At 41.2% G+C, this 24,736-nt stretch overlaps 1 protein-coding gene across 3 annotated transcripts in view; it reads left to right on the top strand.

Annotated features, from left to right (window-relative positions):
• Positions 1-24,303, top strand: part of USP37 (ubiquitin specific peptidase 37) — a 36,909-nt gene extending 12,606 nt beyond the window's left edge. For 2 of the 3 annotated variants that reach the window (XM_027734795.2, XM_039381835.1), the window contains exons 11-24: positions 1,305-1,428; positions 1,696-1,901; positions 2,979-3,096; positions 4,287-4,366; positions 5,677-5,841; positions 6,691-6,756; positions 7,936-8,086; positions 11,631-11,883; positions 13,851-14,017; positions 15,814-15,874; positions 18,013-18,128; positions 19,447-19,516; positions 20,037-20,175; positions 20,777-24,303. In XM_027734795.2, the coding sequence (XP_027590596.1) occupies positions 1,305-1,428; positions 1,696-1,901; positions 2,979-3,096; positions 4,287-4,366; positions 5,677-5,841; positions 6,691-6,756; positions 7,936-8,086; positions 11,631-11,883; positions 13,851-14,017; positions 15,814-15,874; positions 18,013-18,128; positions 19,447-19,516; positions 20,037-20,175; positions 20,777-20,864 (1,804 nt within the window). In that variant the 3' untranslated portion in view covers positions 20,865-24,303. The remainder of the gene's footprint in view (positions 1-1,304; positions 1,429-1,695; positions 1,902-2,978; positions 3,097-4,286; positions 4,367-5,676; positions 5,842-6,690; positions 6,757-7,935; positions 8,087-11,630; positions 11,884-13,850; positions 14,018-15,813; positions 15,875-18,012; positions 18,129-19,446; positions 19,517-20,036; positions 20,176-20,776) is intronic. The other variant, XR_005563709.1, reaches the window with a different exon arrangement.
• Positions 24,304-24,736: the final 433 nt, after the last annotated feature.

Raw genomic sequence — 24,736 nt, 5'->3', positions numbered from 1 at the left:
TGTTTCTCTTTCATAGTTCTTTATATCTTTTGGGTTAATTTCTATTTTTGCTGTGTCCTCTTGAAGTCTCTCTATACTACTTGGGATCAGAGGTTGTTCCACATGCCTCTTGAAATGTCCTTTCCCTAGTTTTTGTAGAAAGATCTCCGAAGGTTGTGCCCCATATACCTACTGGTAAACTGTGTGGGTGCTGCTTGTGCTGTCATTCCTCTGATGGAGGGCAGTGTGTGATCCTGTGCTGGAGTACAAGTCAGAGTTGATGCTAAAAGCATCTACTTTGGCTTCTCTTGGTTCATCTAACCTGATGGCTGGTTTTCTGGTTGAACAGTGACTGCCTATCAACTACACTGTGGTTTCCTAACATGCTTCACTGAGCAGCTGTAGAGGGTTAGGACAGCACACTCTGTTCCTGGAGCTCAGCAGAGTAGCAGAAACTTGTTGAGCTGCAGTGAACTAACCAGATTCTTTGGGTAACTGAGTATTAGTTGTTGGTTTGGGGTGCAAGGGGATTGTACAGGTTTTCTCTGTCCACAAAAAAACCTCTGGGGTTTTTTTTTTGGTCCTGAAATGTGACATCTTCCTATCACCTTCCCGCAAATGTAGTATGACCAAAACTTGTGCTTGGAATATATTCAGTGTATATCTCCTGTGCAATTGTAAAGCAGTTGTAAAATATAACTAAATCACAGTTAGCTGAGAGGCACAGGTAAAGTCAATTTCTACAAGTTTTTAACGAAGCTGCCAGAAACACTGTCCATAGATTGAACCAAGGAACTCCTCATGGCTCTTTTTGTTATAGCTTTTTTTCTACTCTGTTGTAATGTTTTTGTTGCCAAAAGAAGTAAGGCTTGAAACTGAGTGGAAGTTTAAAAATAAAACATAAATAGAAACCATCTGACCATGCAAGTTGAATTTAATGATTTTGTGCTACTTATTTTGCTGCCATGTGATTTCATATCTTCCATCAGTGCAAATGTTTTCAAAAAGCATTGGGGGGGTTGTTTCTCATTGTAAAAGATAGAGCAGAAATGAGGTTTTTAGAACCTCATAAGGCTTCTCTCTTTATGTTTAAAGACTGTGGATATTTTTTTTTTGTTCATTTGGGTCCTGTTTGATGATGGCCTCAAATGAGTTCTCAAAGTACTTGAAATGGAAAAGGTTAATTATATATGAGATATTTTCATACAGAACACCTGAAACACTTATCACAGGAGAAAAGCTTTTAGAAGCTCTTAAGAGGAGGTATTTTGTTTGTCTGAAGTCCTGGAAAACCAATCAATGTTTCATTGCCTTGACTTCTGCAGACGTTTTGCCCATCTGCTTGCTAAAAAGGATGTCTGCAGCCCTGAGGTTAAGAAAGAGCTGCTCAAGAAGGTGAAAAGTGCCATTTCAGCTACTGCAGAGAGATTTTCTGGGTACATGCAGAATGTAAGTACCATATTGCCTGGAAACAATTACGTGTAATTTGTTCAGTGTTTGGCCTGCACTGAATGTCTGTCAAGCTTCAACTCTGTTTGACAGTGACGTGGGCTTTTGATTGAATGGCAGCGATTGCTGCTGTTTGTTAGAGCAGAACTGCCTTAGTATTGATGAATGCAGTGAACTAAACATAGTTTCCCCAGTCTGTGTGTGTTTGAGAAAAGATACTGAATGAAATTACACAATATCACTTTGTTGCATTTACCCTGTTTCTAGGATGCACATGAGTTCTTGAGCCAGTGTCTGGATCAACTGAAGGAGGACATGGAAAAGTTAAACAAAACTTGGAAGAGTGAGCCAGTCCCTAATGAGGATAACACACCAGGACGAGCTTCTGATGACCTCTCAGCCACCAAAGTTTATACGTGTCCGGTTATCAGTAACTTGGAGTTTGAGGTTCAGCACTCTATCATCTGCAAAATGTAAGTGTGCTCGACAGCTTTTGTCACACTTACCTTAAAAGACTAGGAAGCATTCCCATGTGACGTGACTTCATCTGCAGGTTAAAGCCAGAATTAAGAGCTATGTTTTATCCGAAGCTAGATATTTAGAAAAATATCCTGTGATCTAGAAATGCTGGAAAGCTGACACCGTACTATCTGCTGCTACAGGCCTTCTTTAAGCAGTCTTGTACCACCTAGTTCTTCATTAAATATCCAGTGGAAAGCCTTTGTGCTTTGCTCGTTGTGTACCACTTGTATGAGAATAGGGAGAAAAGGGGGTTTCAGCCAAGTAATGTTTCCTCTTAAAAAAAAAAAAAAAAAGGGAAGCCATGTTTTTAATTTGTTCTTTCTAAGGCCTTCCAGGGAACAGCATTTTCTTCTGTATTTCTATGTTATTGTGGAAAAAGATATAAACCAGTATGTATGGGTGTTCGTTGCATAGGACTTGTGCAGTAGATTTCCATATGGTATGCTTCATTCCAGAGATTTTATGAACACAGGTATTTGGGAATATTAGTTTGTGTATACTTCATTAGTTCCATAAAACAATTAAAAGTAAAGTGCATCTAGGTAACACTTGTGGAAGACAAATGACTGTATGGTCTTTTTTATTTTTACCTTAAAAAAGCACAAGAAGAAAGAGGGGGTTTGTTGGTTTTGGTTTTTCAGATGGGCTTTATTATTTTGCTTCTGGGAACAGTTTGAAAGCATTTCTAGGCTTGCCCTTCTGCTGGGCTGGTCTCACCTTTCTCTTAACAATGGTGAACGAAGAAGAGATGTTCGGCTACAAAGCAGTCACTTTGAGTATACCTGATCAGTTGCCTCTCCAAAGCAATCTGAGGGGTATTGTTCTTATCTTTACACAAATGTTTCAACTTCTAAAGCATCAAAAAGAAATTCCAAGATCCAACTTTGTCATAAGCATTAAACAGTTCCATTTTGATAAGTAAAATTAAGATGATCAAGAGGCATATATTTACTGGGAAGTTACTTGAGCCTAAAACATGTAAGTTGTCCTTAAGTTTTCAGACTTGCGTAAGCATGTTTCTTTTTTAGGTGTGGTGAAACGGTCACTAAACGAGAACAGTTTAATGATCTCTCCATTGACCTTCCTCGAAGAAAGAAATTGCTTCCTTCCCGATCGATCCAGGATTCTCTTGACCTCTTTTTTCGGGTATGTAGTTTGAGGAGGAGTTTTTTTTATTCATTGTGGTGTTATGTGTAGGTTATGTCCCATATGTAAATTTTGGTTGTACAGCTGAACTTTGCACTTTCTTGAGGTTTGTCCATTAATAGCATACAGGAGTTTTTATTGTAAAATACTGTGCAGAAATTAACTGATCCTTACAATACTGATGTGAAATAGGTAAACTTCTCCATTTTGTGGTGAAAGGGTTGATGTATAAACAAATATAAAGGCTGTCAGATTGAGATAATCACTCAGGAATTGCTACTTCCTCTCCTGGGCTAGGATGCTTCAACAGCTTGGGTACTGGCCTTAATGAGCGTGGAGGAAAAAGGTCATGCAGATACAATAATTAAAAAAAGAAGTAGCTGTAATATTTGGATGCTTGTTTTGTAAGTAGAGCTTCAAGGTGATGTTCCTGAAAGCTAAAAATGAGCCTTATGTCTGTGAATTAGTGTTGTATTTTGTAATATCTCTAGACAAACTTGTGTTTTTTCGCCATATGTAGATAGTGTTTTCAACAGATAGAATAATTGACCGGGTAATTCTTCTAAAAGTTGATGGAGATCTGACGATTTAAAAAAATTCTTAAAACTGTAGTGATGTCATTTGGCCTCATGTAAGGCAAAGAGCTGTAGAAATGTTTGATGGCCAAGTCATGTAATTTCAGGAAAGTGATGCTTCCCCTTTTGATGTCTGTTCAAAACGCTACTCTCATGCAACACATCATTGAGTTTAGGTGAGGATAGCTTTTGAGGAACAAAGCAGAAGTTTTGAACAAGAGGGAGAAAATTTCCTGACACCATTCTCCACCACAGGTTATTAGGGGAAAAAAAACACCAAATTCTGTGTAAGGGAGAGAAAACTGTAAACCTCACAAGGTTGACCACTCCCTTTGGAAGCTAATTTGTCTTAACAAGTGGTTTATTCACTGGTCTACAATAGACTTACAGGAAAAATTCCACCTGTATTAGTGGATATATTGTCAAATTTTAGACCCTGCTACCTGTCCTCTTACTAGATGCCCTCTTATTAGGTCACGTTGAAGGTGATTATAATTTTAAGTATTAGTGCTGTTTTGAAGAGTTTGTATGACAGCCAAAAGCGATGTGCTTTCGGCCCAGATCTGTTTAATATGTGTTTTGTTCCAGTAATGATTTCTCTGCTCCCTTCAACAGGCTGAGGAGATTGAGTATTCGTGTGAGAAGTGCAATGGAAAGTCTGCTGTTGTCACACACAAGTTCAACAGGCTTCCCAGGTAAATGTTTACACCCATTCCTCTCCTTGCTGGAAGGATATGTTACAAAAGTGCTAGCAAAAGTCTCTCAAAGAGTAAAGCTCATGGGAAATGCATGTGCAGTGGTCAGCCTGTGGGAAAGACTACAGTCTGCAGGTGCACCTTCATCCTGTTCTTCAGTTTTCCTCTAAAGAATCTCTCTTGGGAACCTTCTGCAATACTTTTTTCTTCCTCCCTGTCCATACATAAGGAGAACTGAGTTTTCCCTTTCCCCCTTTCTTGGGGTTTCTGGGACACGAACGAAGTAGAAACAGTAAATATATTCTGGAATTTTAATATTTTTGCTCAGCTTACCTGATGGGCAGGACTTGAGTTGGAGGCATTAGTGCCAGACAGTATGTAGAGGGTTTAGCTTTGATCAGTTAATTTTTCCTGTGCTTTTCTCTCCCAGTAAGCATGGCATTTCAAGGATTAGTGAGATGCTCAGTAGTTTTTCACCTCTAGGTTGGGTTTAGTTCATGATTTAGGGTGGAAGTGCTTGGAGATAGGGGTATAAACCTCGTGGCATGTAAAGTTAAAAGAGTATTGGATTATTTTATCAGACCTATGTCCTTGTCCCAGGTATACTGAAAGCAGTAACTTGGTATTTATCTCGTGTTTTGCTTATGTGGGGTATTTATTCAAGCACTGCTAAACCCTTGTGAAAGTTTTTGAATGTTAGTACAACACAAGTGATAATATATCTGCATGATTTAAGTAGACAGTATAAAGTTCAGCATAAGGAAGAAGATTCAGTGTAAAGAAGCCTTTTCAGATTCCTTATACTGTTGTGATCAAAAGTTCTTTCAAAGAGAAAGTGTCATGACAGATAAACCAAGTACATGTCATGCACTGGGCACAGTTCCTCCTCAGTTTTGGGCAGCTGTGTGATCTCTCCATCACAGACTTGAATTTCTGGGAATGATTTACTAGCATTCTTGCCTATAATGATAAAATTTCAGTTGTTTCCTACCTCTCACTGTGTAGTAGAAATGCGTTTGGTAAGAGCTGCTTGTTTCTCCTTGAGCCAGGTGATGCACATCAAAGCAGGAAGCCTCTTGAGTTGTCAGAGTCCATGGTCTGCAACTTGCACAAAGTTGAGCGATGGACAGGAACAGAATTACCTGTGTCTTGCCAGATAAGAGATGGATAGTGTTTGCCTACCACCCCAAAGTAATAATCTGGTTTAGTCAGGTGAATGCATTTGGTGATCAGAGTTACTTGGATTTTAAATAGGTTTTCTCTGACTTTTTTCTTGAAATTAACATTTGTCCTTCTCTCATCTCTCTCAGGGTCCTGATTCTTCATCTGAAACGATACAGCTTCAATGTAGCATTGTCTCTCAATCATAAAGTTGGGCAGCAGGTGGTTATTCCAAGATACTTAACCCTGCTTTCCCACTGTACGGAAAGCACCAGGCTGCCACTGACGCTGGGATGGAGCGTCCATTCTGCCATGTAAGTGTACAGCTTTGGTGCATGCCATGTTAACCACGTATGCCACAAGGTAGGTAGTTGTCAGATCTCCTCCACCAGATGTCTGGGCAAGGAAACATAAAAATTACGCAGTTTCAGGTATGTGCTGCTAGTTTGTAATGATGCCATCATGAGAACGTGTACAGAAAGGAAACATAAAAGCTGACCACAGCAGAAATACTTGAGAATAGGTTTGAAATAGCTTTCCAATATTTTGGAGTTTTTTCAGTCATTGCAACCATTGTGATTGATCAGGGAGTGGAAGGGTAACTAGGCTGGAGAGAAACAACCCTGGTTTGAGGGGGAAGATTAGAAAATATTTCTGCATTGGCTACCAGCTGTTGGATAGGTGTGTAGTGATACTGATGGACTTTGAGGAGCCAATAAAAGGATTAAATGGAGCAGGAAGTTTATTTAGAAGAATCTAGGTAGGGGAGGAGAAACAAAGACATGGGATATGCCAGAAAACTGGATGATCCAGACAGCAGCAGGAGACTGTGGTTTGGGAGCAGGAACTCAAGTGTCGGTGGGGATAAAAAATAAGGAATGAGTTGTCTTGACATGGGAGCCCAGAGCCTTTAATTTGTGAGCTTGTCCCTAAGGGTGCATTGCTAAGAAGTGAATCAAGTTTAAAGGATTATATATGGTTTTGAACAACTGTTGTTTATTTATAGCATGATGAAATTATTACTGTAAATTATGCAATTAGCAAGTACATAAAGGTATTCTGCTTGTTTCTTTGGTCATGAATTTGCATGCATAGCAGACAAGTAAACACTTATTTTTTAAAGACTTTAACTGCTGCTATAAGTACTTTGCTTTTTTTAATAGTTCCCGTCCATTGAAAGCCTCCCAAATGGTGAATTCCTGTACTGTAAGCACTTCCACACCTTGTAGGTGAGTTATAGCTCTGAAATGTCCGTGGCCCGGGGTTTCATGGTGTAATTTCTAAGGCATTTTAAACTTTTCTAGTTCTTTTTTTTAATAGTTCCACCATTTGTATTTGTTTTCTTTTCTTTTTTCTTTTTGTTTTTTTTTTAATATTGTAGTAAATTATTTCAGCTACCGTCCTTTTTCATATCTGAGTTTTATTGGTGTTACATGCTAGGTGAAATTAACATCAGTGGTACAATTTGCCTAGTTGACATGATCACCTTAGCACTTCCTTTGAGAACCTTTGGGGACTTGTAGGTAAGCAAAGATGATTTTTTCAGGCAGAAGGCTGAGCATCAGAATGACAGCTGGATGTAGTTTGTGTAGATAATTTGTCAGTGTGAGTTATCTTAAACTAGCTTATGCTTGTATTTGCAAGCCACATATATAAGAAGGAAAATGGTTTTAAATTCTGCAGTCTACCTCTTTTCTCTGTTCTGTCTCTATGGAGCCAAAATGTGTGTGTTGGGAACAGGTGGTTAGTTTCTTAAGTTTATTTGCAAAGATGAGGGGGCATAGGGTTTTATAGGCAGTTTTGAAAGGCCAGTTTCTAATACAGTGAAAATGTGATATCACACTGGATGGTTTTGGATTGTGGAGTACTTAAAGACCAGACTTACTAATCAAGCAGAAATCGTGACTTCCCCAGACTCTCCTGTTTTCTGTTCTGAAGAATAAGAATTTATCTTAAAGAAAAAGCTAACAGGAAAACTCAAAAACTTGTGCAGATTTGCACTTTTTATATCCTGGTAGCGATGTGGGAAGTCCTCTGTCCAAGTTAGTAAACTTGAGAAGTCCAATGGTTTATGCCAAATTCTAGGTGTTACTGTGATCTTGACTCAAATGAGTACTGTCTGGGATTGCGAGGTAATAAAAGTGCAGAATCTTTGGCCTTAAAAGCAAGAGCCACACACTTAGTAACTTTTAATGTTCTAAGCTGCTATTGCAGGCTTAAAGTAGATATGTCGGTTAACCCAGCAAAATGAAAACCCTGCCTGCTATGTTAATACATTGTCACTATCAATTGTTGCAGTTTGTTCCATAAATTGTAGTGTGAAAGTACTACTTTAATGGTTACTTTGAAACACATTTGTACGATGCTACAATGCTGTGGAGTTTTATAGCCATGTTTTTAATTTACAGGAAATACACTTTCAAGTCAAAGAGCTCTGCAACATTCTATGCAGATTCTGACAGCGATGATGAGCCATTGAAACGCTCTGTTGCCCATAGCCAAAGGTTGTGTAACATACAGAGTAGAGATCAGCAACAGCTGCAAGAAGAGCCAGAAAAGGTAAGGGAAAAAGCCCACAAACTTTCATGTACTAGATCCTGTATGTACTCATGTCTGGTCTATGTTTTTTAGCATAAACTGTGAGTGAAATTGATGTCAGATAAGGGTTTTTTCTCCTAATTAGCACTGCAGTGCTGGAAGGGAGTGCTTTGCTAATTGACCTCTCTGTACAGTTGTTTTGGGTTCCCACGGGGAACAGAGGTAATTGCATTGCAAATGCATTTGAGTTTTCAGGTTATGTGTACCAGCTGCTTTTAGCAGTTTGGTCAGTCCTTTGGGCAACTTTCACTAATAATGTGCTGTCAATAATAAAATTATGCAGTAAAGCTCTTGATTAAATTAGATCCAGTACAAGTTGGGCTAAGCAAAATACTCAGTCGAGAGAATTTTGTGCACATCCAATCTGTGTCCCCTCTCAAGTGTGGCTTTTTAAATGCTTTTAGAATCTGAAGCTAACAGCCTTTGGAGGCGGACCCACAGAAGTGTGAAGAGACCAAGCTTATTGGTGTAATGGCACAGTTAACTTCAAATTGCCTTTGAGCTCTTCCTTGTGACTAGTGTTCATGTTGCCAAGTGGTGGTTTTTTTTGCTTCTGTCAGGGCAGTGTATTAGCAGGTTGATGAGTTCTGTGGGAAGGAATGATGATCCAGAAGGGAAAAGAAGCAGCTTAGAGGATTATCTTGCAGTACCACTTTCTTCTGTTAAGACTGTTGGAGGCCTAATGCTTAGGACAAGTGTCCGGCATCTCTGCTTCTCTAAAGTTTTTGGCAATGTTCATAGGGTTATTTTAATCAAGCAGAGACTTGTGGTCTTGATTATGACATTAAAGGACAGATGTAAAACTGGATGAATAGCATTAAGTAACAAGAGGAAGATATCTACAGTTTCTGATCTGATGGGAAGATCAAACCAAGGGAGGGTCCTGATACAGTATTTAATAAATGATAAAATAGATACTGAGTATTAAATTTTCAGTAGATCAAGAGCTGAGAAGGGCTGTTAGTTTGATGAAGCTCAGAACTACAGGTAAGAATGATCTTGACAAATCTGAGAAACTGTATAAAAATAGGAGGGGTTGTTCAGTAGGAACAGGCTAAAGGTGCTAATCCTAGCAGGATTAACCAACTGTAAATGTGGGATGGGAATAGCTGGGAAGGCAGTGGACCTTCAGAAGGGGCATGAAAGGACACAAAGTCAGGCAGGTTGAAAGCAAAAATATCTAGACAAAGCCATAGCCCGCATGTTGTGTAAACTAACTCTATTTTTCCTCAGCGTTGAGCTTTAGCTGGAGTTCTGAATCCATCTTTGGGTTCTGGACTGAAGAGAGTTACACATTAATTGGAGAGAGGCCAGAGGAAGGGAACATGAATGGTCAAAGGTCTAGAAAGGAAGGTTTTAGGAGAAAGTACAGGCAAGTGGTCTTTAGTTTGGTCCCTAGTTTAAGGAGAAACCTAAGCTAATAGAAACACTTGAGCTGTTTTCCATGCCCATGCTGGATAGAACAAGAAGTAATAGACTAAACAGCAGAAAGTAATTTTTAGATTAAATATTAGGGAACACTTTCTGATGCTCAGGATGTGTAGGAATGGAATGGATTGCTTTGGGAAAAAGCAGAAAACCCTTTCTGAAGGTCTCAGGAACAGGGTAGGCAACCGCTGTCCTGCATGGCACATCTATACCTGGCTGTGGCTGGGGGAAGGAAATGAGCTTGTCTTTGAAGTCCCTCTTATGTATAGAAAAGGTATTTCAAACTGTCCTAATTTATTATTCCTTGAGTTCTGTTTGTGAGGAACAGTGGGTAGTCTCTATCGCACAAGCCCTGTGAGTGCAGAAATTGTGGGAATAAAGCCTATTAATTTGAATAACAGATTAACTACAGGCTTTACAGCCTGTTGTGGGAAAGAGGCAGTGGTGGTGATGATTCCACATAAATGATGTTATCCTGTGGCCATGCACGTTGGCCACTTCTCAACCACAGGCATGACCAACCATCTGTTACCATTCTCGGACCTTCTCAGTGTTGTCCTGGAGGACCTGGTCCTGGTCCTTGGAAGTGGCATTACTGCTGCTGCACCATTTTCCTTGATGTGATTCTCATAGCAGATGTGGATATCTAGCTAAACAGGGCAGAGCTGAAATTCCTGTGATCTCTGCCTCTGCAGATGTAGTAGTATTTGAAGGACTTCTTAAAAATGCTTATTTAAAGCAGCCTGTCTTAAAGCCTTATCTGTTTTAAATCTATGCAAATAATGTCTAGTAGAAAAGTTATATTCAAATAATGCACAGATGTTGCCAAGTCTTTAAAGTCTGACCACTGAATTAGTGGTAGTTGTTGGCAGAAAGCCAGGAACTAGGGTTTGCTGAAGAGCTAAACCTGTTTTGATGTTGGTAGCCTACAGGTGCAGAGAGAGAAATCAGAAAGCTTAAATAGCAGGTACTCTGCTTTCCTTATTTAGGGGATGAATAGGTGTGAGGAGAGAGGTTTGAATTTGTCACTTGTAATTCTTGGAGGGCATCATGTCTAGAACAAGAAGTTTAGTTGGCTAATTCATTTGCTAATCTTGTTTGATAAGGCAGTTTTAATACAAAATGTTTGCTCTATAAAAGCTTGCTGTATTTAACTAAAATGCAGTAAAAAATTATTTTTGTTCACTTTAACAAAGTTCTGAGATCCATCCAAATGCAGTTTGGAATAAGACCTGGAGAAGTACATTCTGATAGTTCCTATCTTACTTCGTTTTTAACATAATATAGGAAAAAAAATCTAAGCATATGGTAAATAGTATAATTGTGTAAATATGCATACATGGGGGTTAACCTCTGATTAACAGTTAATATCAAACTTATTGAAATTATTATTTGCAAACCACTGTGGTTATAGGAGTTGATGAGCATCAATTTTAGGAAAATAACTATAAAAAATTCAGATTAAGACTAAAGTTTTTTTTTCCTTTCTTCCAATTTAAAGTTATTTTGTTCTCCCTGGGAGAGAATAATTCCTCCCTTTCCCTGTGTAACTCTTTTCTTACTTGGTTTGCAGTCATATGGCAAGTCTGCAGCACCAAACCTAATTTTAATTGCTATTCATACCAGCCCCATTTCAGTTCCTATCCTCCCATCCCTATATTCAAGTTCAATTACTCTCATGTTGCTGCTTCATCACTTGTTAACAAACTTGCAATTTCCCTGCTTGTATCTCAGCACTGTCTTGCCAGGGGCTTCTGGACCATTCATCAGGACCTAAAGGGGGAACGTGTGTTGAAGGAAAGGAGGGAGAAGGGAAGAGTTATCTTGTGTATGTTAATCCACAGGGCCTGTAAAAACTGGTTGTAGTTTATATTTAAATATTATTTCTTGGAGTGAGTGTAGCTACAAAGGTTGTCTCTCCAGTGAGTCTCGTATAACTATCTGTTGAATGTTGACAGAGCCAAGCTCTCGCTCCCTGGGGTTAATAAAATTAAAAAAAAAAAATCCACAGAAATGTAAAGCTGATGTTATATACCTGTTTATTCAAGCACTTAATCATAACTCCATTCATCTCTAGGGTTCAAAAAGAAGTAAAATGGAGGGTGATAAACCTGAGCTGGGTAATGCTGGTTTTGATGGGATGAGCGAAGATGAGCTGCTAGCAGCTGTCTTAGAGATTAGCAAAAGGGAAGCTTCTCTGTCTCTGAGTCATGATGAAGATAAGCCCACAAGCAGCCCAGACACTGGTTTTGGAGATGATGAAATTCAAGAATCGCCGGAAAACCTGGAATCTATGGAGATAGAGAAGCCCAGAACAGCGTTAGACTCAGGTAAGACAAAGTAACCATCTTAATTGGACTATAGCCGGCTAAAGCAGGTTACTGATAGCATCAGGTTAGTAATGTCTGGTGGCAGAAACTGGATGCAAGTGCACTGCTGAAACTCTGACTTCCTCGGAGTTTTCTTACAGTTTCCATGTGTATAAAGCATTTAATTCATTGAATTGTGAGAATGTATTTTCTTGTATATCTGTCACCTCTCTGATTTGGGGTTAATTTCCATTTTTTCTCTATTGATTAGCACATACCTCTACAGATTCCTGTGCCAGACTTCAGTGTACTAGGATTTGGCTGTGTCCTAGAAATGAATCCTTCCATAATCAGAAAATATTTTCATTTCTGCAGCTGTTGCAGCCTGGGCAGCACGGCAGCAGTGTTCACATGGCGAGTGTGCAAGAGCGTGTGGGGGCTGCACAGATGCAGTTATTTTGTCACTAGTTACTAATGTATTTAACTATATCTGTAATTTTTTCTAAAATTACTTGTTTACGTGAGAGTAGACTCTTAAGTATAAGAGATTCAACAAGTGAATTACGGCCTCTGACCCAGAGACACCGTTAAGTACAGGGAGGAGCCTGTGTGATACCAGTGTGGGGAAACTGAGTCTTTCTTTAGCTAACTGAAGGAAAAATGAGTGTTTTATCATTTGTTGTGTGCTACATGCTTTCAGTCAGATTTTAAATTCTGCTAGCGTGGAAAAACAGACCAACAATATGCTCTTGTCATCTAAGAGCCAGGAGGTTAAATATTAACAACAAAATACCCCAGTATTACCAAAAATTACATTTGTTTCAATGGACGACTCTTGACAGCCTTGATGTTGGAAGGCAGTGTGTAAGAAAACTAAGTCTGTGCTCAGCCTGGTTTGTGCCCTCCTTCATGTACACTAATGTTGCTTATGGTGACGTGAGAGAGCCGTGATAGAGCGTGGCCATGTAAAGGTATCTCTCTCAATGTTTTCTTTGGAAAGTACAATGTAATTATTTGAAGGCTCTTTTGTGGCACTTAAGCAAAAACTATGTGTTTAATAGAAGTTCTGTATTTCTTCATACATTGGAAGTTTTCAAAGGTCATGTTTTGTTTTCCATCTTAAGAGGATTAGACTGATGGATTATGGTTCTGGTGGTCTTGTGTTTAAAGGTTCACAGATACTGAGACCTGCCACGTATTATCCTTGTTAATAACTAATCAGCAGATACTGAAGTCTGCATAGGGCAAAACTATGAAGTTTCACATGCTGCTTTATGATAGCAGTTGAAGCAGGTCCTGACACTTAATCCAGCTGTAAGCAAGTGGAAGAATCAAAGTGTCCTGCACCTGCAGGAGGTGTATGCAGTGGTTGAATGAATGTTCATTCCACAGGTTTTGTAAAGCACTTCTACCAAAGTGTTCACTCTAAAAGTGAACTGAAAAATTATAATCTTCATGCACCTTGAAAGCTGTACATAGTGTTCACAAGATTGAGTCTTCTACCTGAAGGAAAAGGTGCTAGATTTAAGCAGTGCTTGAGGTTTGTGCTTTCCTCCATCTTGCCTATGATTTGGCTTTAGTTGTGGCTTCATCTGTAGTACTCCAAGGTATAATATGCAATGCAAATTTTTATAATCCATGGTTTCTTATAGAGAAATTCAATTGTCAGCTTCTTGGCTGCAGAAACCTAGTGGTGTGTGGTTTCTTACTTCAGTTCAGCTTGCTGTTTCTAAGTGAACATAAAAGGCTAAAAGGAGAACAGGTACAGGGATTAATGAAATGGTTCATTGTGTGCCAGTTAAAATGGTTATAAGACTGTGCTTTGGAGCTTTTTCCATTTGACTCTTGTGTGGGGTTTTTTATGGCTGGTGAGCTCTCCCTGTCAATAGATGTCACTGTGCTGCAAGGATTGTGGTGATTTAAGGAGGAATTAGCTGGCTACAAACAGAAGACCCAGGAAAGCATAACTGTACTTTCTGATTCCTCAGGTCCTGCCAATTTCACAGAGATAACTAAAGATTTTGATGAGAATAAGGAAAACAAAACTCCAGAAGGATCCCAGGGGGAGGTTGACTGGCTGCAGCACTATGATATGGAGAGAGAGAGGGAAGAACAAGAACTTCAGCAGGCACTGGCTCAAAGCCTTCAAGAGCAAGTAAGAAATAAAATTTCCTTCCTTGAGTTACCTTCCTCAATGCTGGAAACCTGACAGCTAAAGTAAAAGCCTGTGTTCAGGCAGTAACTGCAAGGGCATTCTGCTACTTTTTTGAGATAATCAGATGGGGGAAAAGTTTGGGTTTCTTCTAGCTCCAGTGTCAAGTAGGGTGATGACACTGGATACATCTGGGCACATTTTGTAAGAGCTTTGAAAACTGTGTATCACATTACAGACCCACAGATTTCTCAAAGCTTTCCATGCACTTTTATACACTGTCTTGTCATATTATATTAGAAACAATGATAAACAGAACTAAACTCTTACTCTGTCACCAAGGATCCAGCCCACCTTTAGCTTCCCTGGAAGTTGTTTCTTGCAGCATGTTGTGTCAAGACTTGGGGAAAGAGGGAGGTTTCAAAGCCAAGGCTAAGAACGGCCATGTTAGGTCAGGTTAAAGATGTGTCTATAATGGCCTTGTTTTGGGGGCTTAGTGAACAGTATAGGAACTGAGCATTTATGTGATCCTTCCCTCTTAGTAAATTGGAGAAAGGATCACAAATAATTTAGTCTAAAACAAATCCTTTAAATTAGACTTAGAAAGAATGGGGAGCTCAGGTTATGTGCTAACCATGTGTATTCCACTTGAACTTCGAGACCTGTAACTGATTTCTACAAATTTAACCAAGCCACTGGGAATGAATCAAGCACTTAGCCAGGTCTTTCTTTAAATAGGTGCCCTTGTCTGCTCTCTATTAATACCAAAGCTGTCATGGTTTTCCTTATGAGATCTGATGTTTCCATGGCTCTTGGATTTTTCTCTTCCATTACTCATTATGAGGTGCTGGTTGGTATGTTCCATGCCAGATGTAGCTTTGATTCAGCGATGCTGAGTGGTTTAACAAAGATTCCCAAACGCTTTAGAAATAGTGAGATAAAAGGCCTCATGCTAATAATGTAAAACTGCCCTTTGAGTCTGTTTCTGCTACAGTTCTGAAGCAAAAATCTGCTATTCTAATGACTCGGGCATGGAAATGTGGTAGCTGTGGTTGTCTTGATTTGAAATACATAGTTGGGGTGCTGCATTCAGGTGTGCTGAAAGCATTCAAATCCTGAATTAAGAAACCAGCTCATTAAATATTATTGACTGGCTTGCTATAGCTCTGGGCTTTTCAAGAGTGATGGGAGGAACAGGGGCATGATATTATTCAAACATTAGAAGTGTTTGTTGACTTGAGGTTTCTTTGCTACTTGGTCATGGTAATATTCTTAATACCTGTTGTTTAATGTTGTCTTTTTGCATCCTGTCTTTGTGAATACACCTGTTACATAGAACCACTAGCTCTACTTTCAAATGGCTTACAAATAATAAAATCTGTTGGGATTTAATGACTCTGTCCTCAGCTGGCTTTGGGCAGAAGTCTAAATTTTGCCGAAGTGTGAGGAGCTTTGTGTGTAAGTGACAGCTTTCCTTAGCAAAGGGTTGCAAATTCATTCAGATGCTTTTCAAATTAATGATCCAGAGAAAGCATTTGGTGTTACTAGAGACTTGCTCTGCTGCATACCAAACTTTAGGATCTTTGACAAGCCTTAATGAAGGTTTGTCCCAGGTTCTGTTGCACGGGAACATTGGACTCTAGCTGGTTGCAAACATTCCTTCACACAGAACCTTTAATTTACAATGTCAAGTTTGTTGTAGAAACCAGAGCAGCACAGTTTCAATGGAAAAAGAGCACTACAAGAATTTTAAATAGTGAAATGTCTCAATGAGCTAAGTTTTGTTCTCTTCCCATTAGGAGGCACGAGAACAGAAAGAGGATGATGACCTCAAACGAGCCACAGAATTAAGTCTACAAGGTGAAACTTATTTAACTTCTTCCAATATGTTGCTTTTGAGGGAAAATTGATCTGTGCTTACGAGTGCAGCTCCTGAGTGTCAGTAAGACAGCTGGGATTCATATTCTTTTGGTGTGTGCTTTGTTGTGTTTGGCTTTGTTCACGGTCAGCTTTTCTTGGTTGTGAAAGCAAATGCCAGGAAAAACTTTATCTGAATAATTGCTTATTTCAGTCTCTTGAGTTTTTAGTTAGGTATAGAGTTATATAGAGTGATGTGTAATATATCATATAAACCGTATATAATAAGTGGTTAATACATAATATTAATCTAGAGAAAGCATAATGGGTCTTGAAATTTTGTATTCTCTGCAAAAGCCAGCATGGTAATGACTCTAGTCAGAACATAAGGATTATTACTTACTTGCATTGTTATTTCAGTGCTGATTAACGAATGCACTGGCCTTACCTGGGCAAATGAATCAGTGCTATGTTGTGTCTGATAGAGGATGGGGAGCAGACAGACCTCACTGCAAGGTATAGCTGTTGGGAGTGAAAAAAGAAACACAAAACACATATCTGTCTTCTCCAAATCCAGACAGCGTGGTAGGCCTCAGGCACTGTTTAACATTTGTGTGAGGCTGGCATGCAAGTGATTTCATACAATCTGGCAGAGCAAAGCATAACTGAGAGAAAATTCCTGCTCCAAAGAGGGAGAGGGAGAGGTAGTGAAGTGTTGCATTAAAGTACTTGTAGTTGCTCAGGCACTTTTAAAGGCCCTCAGTCGTTACTGGATGAACCCATGTTGGCTTCTGAAGAGAAGTAAGTTGAATGCTAATTGAAGCATCCCCTATTATGAGCTCTGGCAGACTGAGTGCCCAGTCCCTCTCAGGTCTTCCTTGATTCATACTGAGGAAGAATTCAAGGCTATAAATCCTTTATCCTCTTGATTAGCAGTTGCTTGGCTTAAACAAGAGCATTGCCTTGCTACTGTCTCATTTGTAAGGCATCATGGAGATGATCATAATCTTGAACATAGAGCTGGTAGCATTTGTCTTATGAAGGATCCCAGTGATGCTGTAACCAAAGAACCACTAATCATCCTGGGACCACTGGTGAAGTGGCATTTAGCAATTTCCATGGCAAGCGCTTCGTGCAGAGACCTACCTAAGTGGTTGTGTTCTTGGCTGTAGTCTAGTTTACAGCCCAAATAAGCATGGAAAGCAGCAGTAAAGGATTCTCAGTTGAAGGGAGTCATCTATAAACTTCCTGAGAAGATTATACTAATCCTGTGTCTGATGACTTAACAGGATAAGCAGTATGAGAATCTCTTTGGCAAAACATGTCCATCATAGCTGGCGTTACAGTGTCTTCAAAACAAACCAGAAAAAATTCCCGGACAGTGTCCTGTTAATCTCAACTTCTCATCCACCCAGGACTCCATAGCTTTAATTTAACTGGTGAAAGCATAGCTACTTCTCCTAATGAGTACTGTAGAAAATCTTAAATTAGTCGGGTAGCTGCAGAACCCCAGGAAGTTTGGAACAGCGTGTACAGGGAGCAGTGGTGCCTTCCGGCTCTTTACAGAAAGCTGCCTGCATTTTGCTCAGCCAAGCAAACTGGAAGTTCCTGTGGTGAGCAGCCTTCTTACCATTGAAAACAATGAAAAGATGCCTGCTGCCAGCAGTAGCATTTTGATGCCAGTTTTAATTCAAAAATGCACTTTGTTAATGCAACTTATAGTTAAAACTGTAATTCATAGCTTCTCATTGCAGAAACTTGCAGTTCACTGACCAGACCGGCTGTACTTCTCTTACTGTTGTTCCTGGCTGCAGGCTGCTGGTGCTCTGGAGCCAACTGGGTGTTTAAATGCTCTTTTGTCACCCAGCTGTCATTGCCATAGTGCCCTTTTGGAAAAGTATGAGGGAGATGATGCTAAAATTAATTCCAAGATACTTAACTGTTGCTCTGACAAGTTGGGAAAGGGAGAGAGAGAGAGTTTTTATTTGGAAATTCCAGTAGCTCTTGCTTTCCTTGGAAAGGAAGCTCGAAATTTTATTGTGCTTATTTATGTGGTAGATATATCTGAACATGTTGTGAATTCTGAACCTGTTGGAATTCCACAGCATCTCACACAGTATCATTGTTTCCATGCTATCCAGAGTTTAACAGCTCTCTCCTGGACAGCGTTGGTTCTGATGAAGACTCTGGAAATGAGGATGTTCTTGACATGGAATATTCAGAAGCTGAAGCAGAAGAGCTGAAAAGAAACGCTGAGGTGTGATCTATGGTTTCAAAAGCCAACTGAGGAATATGTCCCTTCTTTACCATTGGTTTAGTGTTGGAGGTAGTTTTACAGAGCAGGTGTAGAGACTAGAAAGGTCTTTTATGTTCAAAAGCGAAAACATAAAAAATTTCTATCCATAGGAGTCTGGCTTATTGTGTTATTTTAATTACAAAAAAACCCCAAAACAAAACCTCAAAACAAATCGAAAACCAGAACATAAAAAATAGCTGCAGGGACCTTCAGAGTTTTTCTGAGATGTGTATAATGTTGAATTTTATACCAGAAACGTTTCAGTGCACATAAAGCAATGGTCCTATGAAAATTTTACTTACAGAGAGAAAGAGGAGAGGGCTGCAGTCAGCATGGTAGTTTAGTCATAGCACCATGGGCTTCTAGATGGCTGCAGTCAGCATGGTAGTTTAGTCATAGCACCATGGGCTTCTAGATGGTGAACCACCAAAACTGAGAGGTTATGGCAAGATCTTATTGCCATTAGGGACACCTGAGTGTAACCTGGGCTGTGTTGCTGGCCACTGGCACACTCAGGCTCCACACAGCAGCACTGTGGAAGTTACCTGCTTGCCTCAGTGGAAAGAGTACTTCCCCCTTCAGTTGAGGGTTCAAATAACTGGAGTTTCTTTGAGCAGTTTTAATTTTCTTACAATGCTTTTTCGAGTTTCTTACCCTTAAACTAAGAGTTATGTTTAAGAGTATTGTCAGCAAATAGTATCAGCAATGTTTCCTGGTCAGAGAGGATTAAAAAAATAAATTGTCAAAAGCCAGTGAATAGACAGAGCATGTTTCCTGCATGCAAAGAGGGTGTCTACTGATGTTACAGGTGCAGGACAAGAGAACTTGAGCTGCATATCTGGTATCAGCTGTTAAATCTGTGTACCATTATCAAGGGTATTTCTTTGATACTTCAGAAGTAAGCATGGTGTTCCTTTTGGGCTTTTTTGTTTATTTGGTGGATTAACTCTGACATCAGTGGGAGTCGCTCAGGAAATGGTTGTTTAGAGAACTATGCAATGTAGAGCTCGTGTCAGCATCTGTTCTGAGGTCAGAGTGGGTCGTTTGCATGTTCATTGGCTTGCTGAAAGATTAAATAAGATGGGAGGCTCTTTCCCACTTCTGGAAGGACTCCTTGTTTGGTGTGAACCAGGGTGTCTGTTTCTGTAATCTTTGACTGGGTTGCAGCTTTGAATCTGGTAGCCAAAGCTGGTATCACAGGTACAAATCATCTTATCTATGAGCTACGTGGTAAAGCGAATGCCTAAAAGCTTTAATTGTTTGGGTTTTTTTTATTCAGACAGGAGAGCTTCCTCACTCCTATCGTCTCATCAGCATTGTCAGCCATATTGGAAGCACATCATCTTCAGGTAAAAGATACCATATTTTATTCTTCATCTCTTATCTAGTTTAAAAAATCTGTAATACAGAATTACCGTAACAGGATTATTTATAGAGAAGAATCCAGGCAGCAAAGCAAATCTACAGTCATGACTTGCTGGGGGGGGAGCAGGTTGAGGGTGTCATGGTGCCTGTGGAAAGCATACAGTTTATGGGCTCTATGGAATTGCTTGTGCTTGTTACCAGCTGATAGAGGGAAACATGGAGGGACCAGGATCTGAAGGGTCTTTTAGCATTTAAATCTGACATAGATGGCTGGAGCAGGGTATGTAGCTAACCGGCTTACTGGTCAAACTGCAGCATGGAAAGAAAGGTGCCCAGAGAAGCTGCGGATGCCCTATACCTAGAGGTGTTCAAGGCCAGGTTGGATGGGACTTCGGGCAACCAGGTCTAGTGGAAAGTGTCCCTGCCCATGGCATGGGGTTTGGAACGGGGTGATCTTTGAGGTCCCTTCCAACCCAAACCATTCTACGATTCTCTGGTTTTAAGGTCATTATATCAGTGATGTCTATGATATCAAGAAGCAGTCCTGGTTCACCTACAATGACCTGGAAGTGTCTAGAACTCTTGAGACCACCGTTCAGTGTGACAGAGACCGGAGCGGCTACATATTCTTCTACATGCACAAGTAGGTGCCCTGGGGAAGTTTGGTGCTAGTAATTACCTCGTGTTTATGAGGCAGAAGGCTTCTCTTCTTCCTCCTCTAGTCTTCTTTGCTGGGATGAAAACTATCCAGAATGACAAAACTGAAGTGGTTTGCGTTCGGAGGTGTAAGATTGTATGCCAATAATACATAGGATTTTAAGGAATGCATTAAATCATATTTTAAGAAGAGGATTCAGTGTCTCAGGTATGCATGCATTGCAATCGGAATCATAATGCAGCTTGGGTTTTTTTCCTTAAGTGTTGTGATATTTGTAAATGCCCTCATCCCTGCTCCTAGCAACTGTGGTGTTGCAGCCACGGTCATCTCAGGACACAGCCAAAATGAGGTTTGTAGGTAGAATAGAAATGATACCTTTTCAGGCACACAGAACTGAAGAAGGGGGGGTTGTCTCCTCTTCTGTCTTTACTGGTGCTTGGAGACACCAGATAAGGCACTTCTCTGCCAGGATCCATGATGCTTGAGTTTGTGAATTAAATCCAGTTGCTGGTTCCCTCAGGGCTGTCTTATGTAACGATTTGTTACTGTAAGTAAGTTTCACTGTTGATCTTTCCTTCTCCTCTAGGGATATCTTCGATGAGTTACTAGAAACGGAAAAAAATGCACAGCCACTTAGCATGGAAGTAGGAAGATCAGTTCGTCAGCCTCTGTGAAAAGTAAAACACCTTGTTCCTCCTGAGGAGCAAGGAAAATTCTGAACTTGTGCCAGACAACGCAGGAGTAACAAACACCTCAGGGCCAAAACAAGAGACAAAAGACAGAAATATGGGACACTCAGTTTGTTGAACCATCTGTGCAAGTCCTGGGCCTGAACTATGCGTTTAAACCTTGACATCCAGAGCGATCCTCCTGTGGTGAAGTTTTTATTGTTTCTCAAATAATTTTGTCAGCATGGAGCCTTAAAGAGTTGCATCAAGCCACGAGACTACAGCTGCTCATAAACTGGTTTAAAGAACAGTGCAAAAAGAGACTTGACTTTAAAAGCCCATTCACCCGTGAGACGTGAGTGGCGAAGATTTACATATCACTTGGCGGTTTTTTTTTCTTTCTCCAAGAGCAATTTAAGCAATAGACTCTGTAACCTGGCGTGTGTTGTGTTAGTAATATTCACTGGAAGCCCCGATTGCTGAGTAGGCTCTTGCCAGTCCTCTGGCTAACAGGCATTTTGGAATCACTCAAGCTGATGCGTTGTGACATTCATGGGTTTGTAAGTGCTCCGCTATTTACATGCGGTTCCAGGAAACAAACTGTCGGTGCTGTGGAATGTATTGATACCTGGTGGCAGCTCTGTTGTTTTTTTACACCATTCACTGTCATCCTCATTTAGATGTGACATTATATATGTGATTTCTTTTTTTGTTTTACAAGTTCTATTATATGATTTCATTTTCTTCGTGAGGTTGTTGCATCAGTACCGTTTGGAGAGGCGAGGTCTCTCATTGGGTGTGCTGTGTTTCTCACTGGAGTTATGTTGCTTAATGCTGCTCTGGTGTGATTCCAGAGTCACTGAACACCTGGAGCAGACAAAGCAGTGGCAGGAGGTGAGTGACAGCTGCTGTGCATCTTCTGGGAGGGAAAGAGCGTTCTGGTGTTGCCCTTCCTGCTCAGGCCTGGATCATCATGCTGGGAAAAGGGTCTGCAACGCAGCGCCTGGCACTTGAATCGCTCTGTGACTGAACCATGGTCTTTCCTTGATCTTGTGTTGTTCCAGGGTAAGAGGCCTTGTACTGCAGCTGTGCCTCTGTTCTCCTTTCTGAGGAGTGCAGGGCGCTCAAACTGTGAAACTAAACCAGGTGAAAACTTTCAGAAGGCCCTTGTTCAGCATAAACAGAACATGGTTAGAAAGAAGTGTTGCTTTTTATTGGGTTTAGAGGCATGATGCTCCTTTTATAGTTTGTTTCAGCAGTGGGGGGAGAAGCTCACTTCATTTTATTTTTTTTCAGCACCTTTGCACTAATTTAGCAGGGGCAGATGTTTCCTTTCACTGGCATTTACTCATTTCAGAGAAGTTGTTGCTGTAAGCAGAGTCATTGCCTTTAGTTTTGATATCACAGCTTGAGTTCCAGAGGTGAAAGACTTCTTTAAGGAAAAAAAAAAATCACCTTTTTTGCTGTTGAGATAGTTTCTGAGTTTTTTAAACTATTGTTAGGAGTTTCTCAGGAATAAAATCAGCTGAAGCAAAGCAGACAAAACCATCGATTTAGGAGACAGCAGGCACTTTTCACGGGTACTTCCACACTAGAGTTTATCCTAGCGGGCCGGCTGGGAGTGCTGCTGCCTCAGTGGCCTCTTCCCACCTGTGTGGGCAGCAATGAGTGACAGCTGTCGGTATCCTCCCCACCTCGAGCACTCTGGGGACCCCCGTGTGGTGAAGAGATTGACCTCCCTCCCATTCCCCGTGTGTGATGATCCCAGGGCCCAGGTCATGGTGGCATCTTCCTGGTCTCTGAGCTAGGAGCAAATGTTTGGTTGTAGACATGACAGAACATTTATCTCGTGAGATGCTGCCCGAGGGGCTGTATATGTTAATTTATTACAAAGCATTATACTTTTCTATTGTTGATACTAATTTTGGTAGAATTCCAGGCGATGGGAAGAGGCGGTAACATGGGAGTTGTCCTTTGAACTGATCGCCCTGCGAATGTGATGGACTGCTCCGTCCAGAGGGCAAACCGGTTTTCCTCAAGCACATCCCTTGCTTGTGCTGTAAATAACTGGTATTCCTGTAGTATCAGAAGTCAGCTCTGCTTTTTTGGTTGGCCAGGTTGTTTTTGCAAGGCACTGCACTCCAGTTAATTTATAATAAAAGCAAACATTGCCTGATTTTTCAGTGCAGTAACTTTTGATTAAAACTAGTTTTGTTTGGATCAAGATGCAAAAGCTGATGCTTGAAACCAGTGTTCCTTGTTTTATGAAAAGTTCTTGCCTGTTATTCTAGCCATTAAGAATTTGCAGACATCTATTAATTAATTTAAGCTTTTTTGTTTGGCATACAGCAACTCAGTTGCACCTTCACCCTGACAAGATTGTCCGTGGAGCCCCTTCCTTGCAGAAGCCAGCTTTGTCCCTGTCCGAGAGCAGTGGGGAGGAAGATGAGTGTGTGATCCTCAAGGGATGTGCTGCTCACCAGCTGTATCATTCCCACTGCTCACACTTGCTGCAACAAGTTCAGTAAGGTTGGCCTTTCCACGTAGAATACCTGTCCTGGGGTATAGGGAGGTGAAGCTCAGTTGCAGTCCCGAACACGTGCAAGCTCTTCCTCAGTTAAATATTTACTTGCTTCTGAATCAGCCTAGTTTAGTACAAGTGTGATTCAGCACATGAACTCAAGGGATTCCCATCCCACTGTCGCTTCATCCCCTCATTGTCTGACTGCGCTAATTTGCTCTTGATTTACTCCCCTAATCCGAGAGGTGCAAAGCTTTCGTGTCAATGAACTGGAGCTTGTGTGCAGGTCCCTGGGGAGCCCTGGCCCGTGGGGCTGCACAAAGAGCCTTTGCAGGGCAAGGACGAGGTTTCCCGACTGGATTGGCAGCGTCGGACCGACAGGAGGAGGGAGCGGGGCTCTCCAACGCCTGTGGCCATGGCACCGCCTTCCACCTCCTGCTCAGTGCAGCACAGATAACCATCGCCCGTGCATCTTCCTTCCTGTCCTGCGTCCAAGGAAGGGTTGATTGCCAGCTCAGCGCTTCCTGCTGCAGTTCACCCCGCACGGGGCACATGGGGAACGTAGTGCTCGGGGAGGGGGGCTGGGAATAACTCATCTGCTTTGTTTTTAATGGAGCTAATTATCCCTTTAATTGCCCGCCAAAGAGAAAAAGAGGGGTGCGGGACCCCTGGCAGCTGCTGTCCATGTGGTCTGCTGCCAGACTCCAGCCTTGCCTGCCCCGGGGTGGCTGCTGCCGGCTTCTGCCTGCACCTCGACACTCTGGTTCTTAACACTGTTGATGTGGAGCAGCGCTTTTCTCTGTGTTTTAGCAGACCTGTTCCTCTCTGTTCTTTACAGTTTTTGCTCTTGGGTTCCCTCTGCCCGTTTTTAAATGATGTGTAGATAGATTTTTGTGAAATTAAAACCTGTTTATTAACCCTCTCTTGATTTGAGACCTTATTTCCGCACTGCCTGGGCTGCTGCCTCTTGCTGGGCACCTCACCTCCGCCTCCCGTTTGGCACTGGCACTTTCCTCAGTTGCCTGGGAACATTCTGTGTGTGTTCAACGCCCGTCGGCACATTCAAATCCCGGCCCCCTGACAGAAATGTGTACCCGCGGGGCACACCCCCGTGCCTCTCAGAATCCCTGTGGATCCCAAGTGGAAGGAGATGCCCTTCTCCCCTCCTGGGGCAAGGACAAGTGCTCCCTAGTGTCTGTCCCCACACGCACACACTGTCCTCTCCTTTACCTTTGGTACCGGACATATTTACTGCGGTTCAGCAGTTCAGGCGATAAGGGAGGGAGTGGCTCCAGCTGTATATTGGACCTTTAGCCCGGAGCTACAAGGCGCGGGGGTGGGATGAGAGAGTCCTGGC

The sequence above is a fragment of the Pipra filicauda genome, unplaced genomic scaffold, assembly GCF_003945595.2.
Source record: "Pipra filicauda isolate LSUMZ 115617 unplaced genomic scaffold, ASM394559v2 scaffold241_size1546129_pilon, whole genome shotgun sequence".
NCBI lineage: Eukaryota > Metazoa > Chordata > Aves > Passeriformes > Pipridae > Pipra > Pipra filicauda.
The sequence above is the reverse complement of the archived record's forward strand: the minus strand, read 5'-3'. Positions and strand labels throughout refer to the sequence as shown.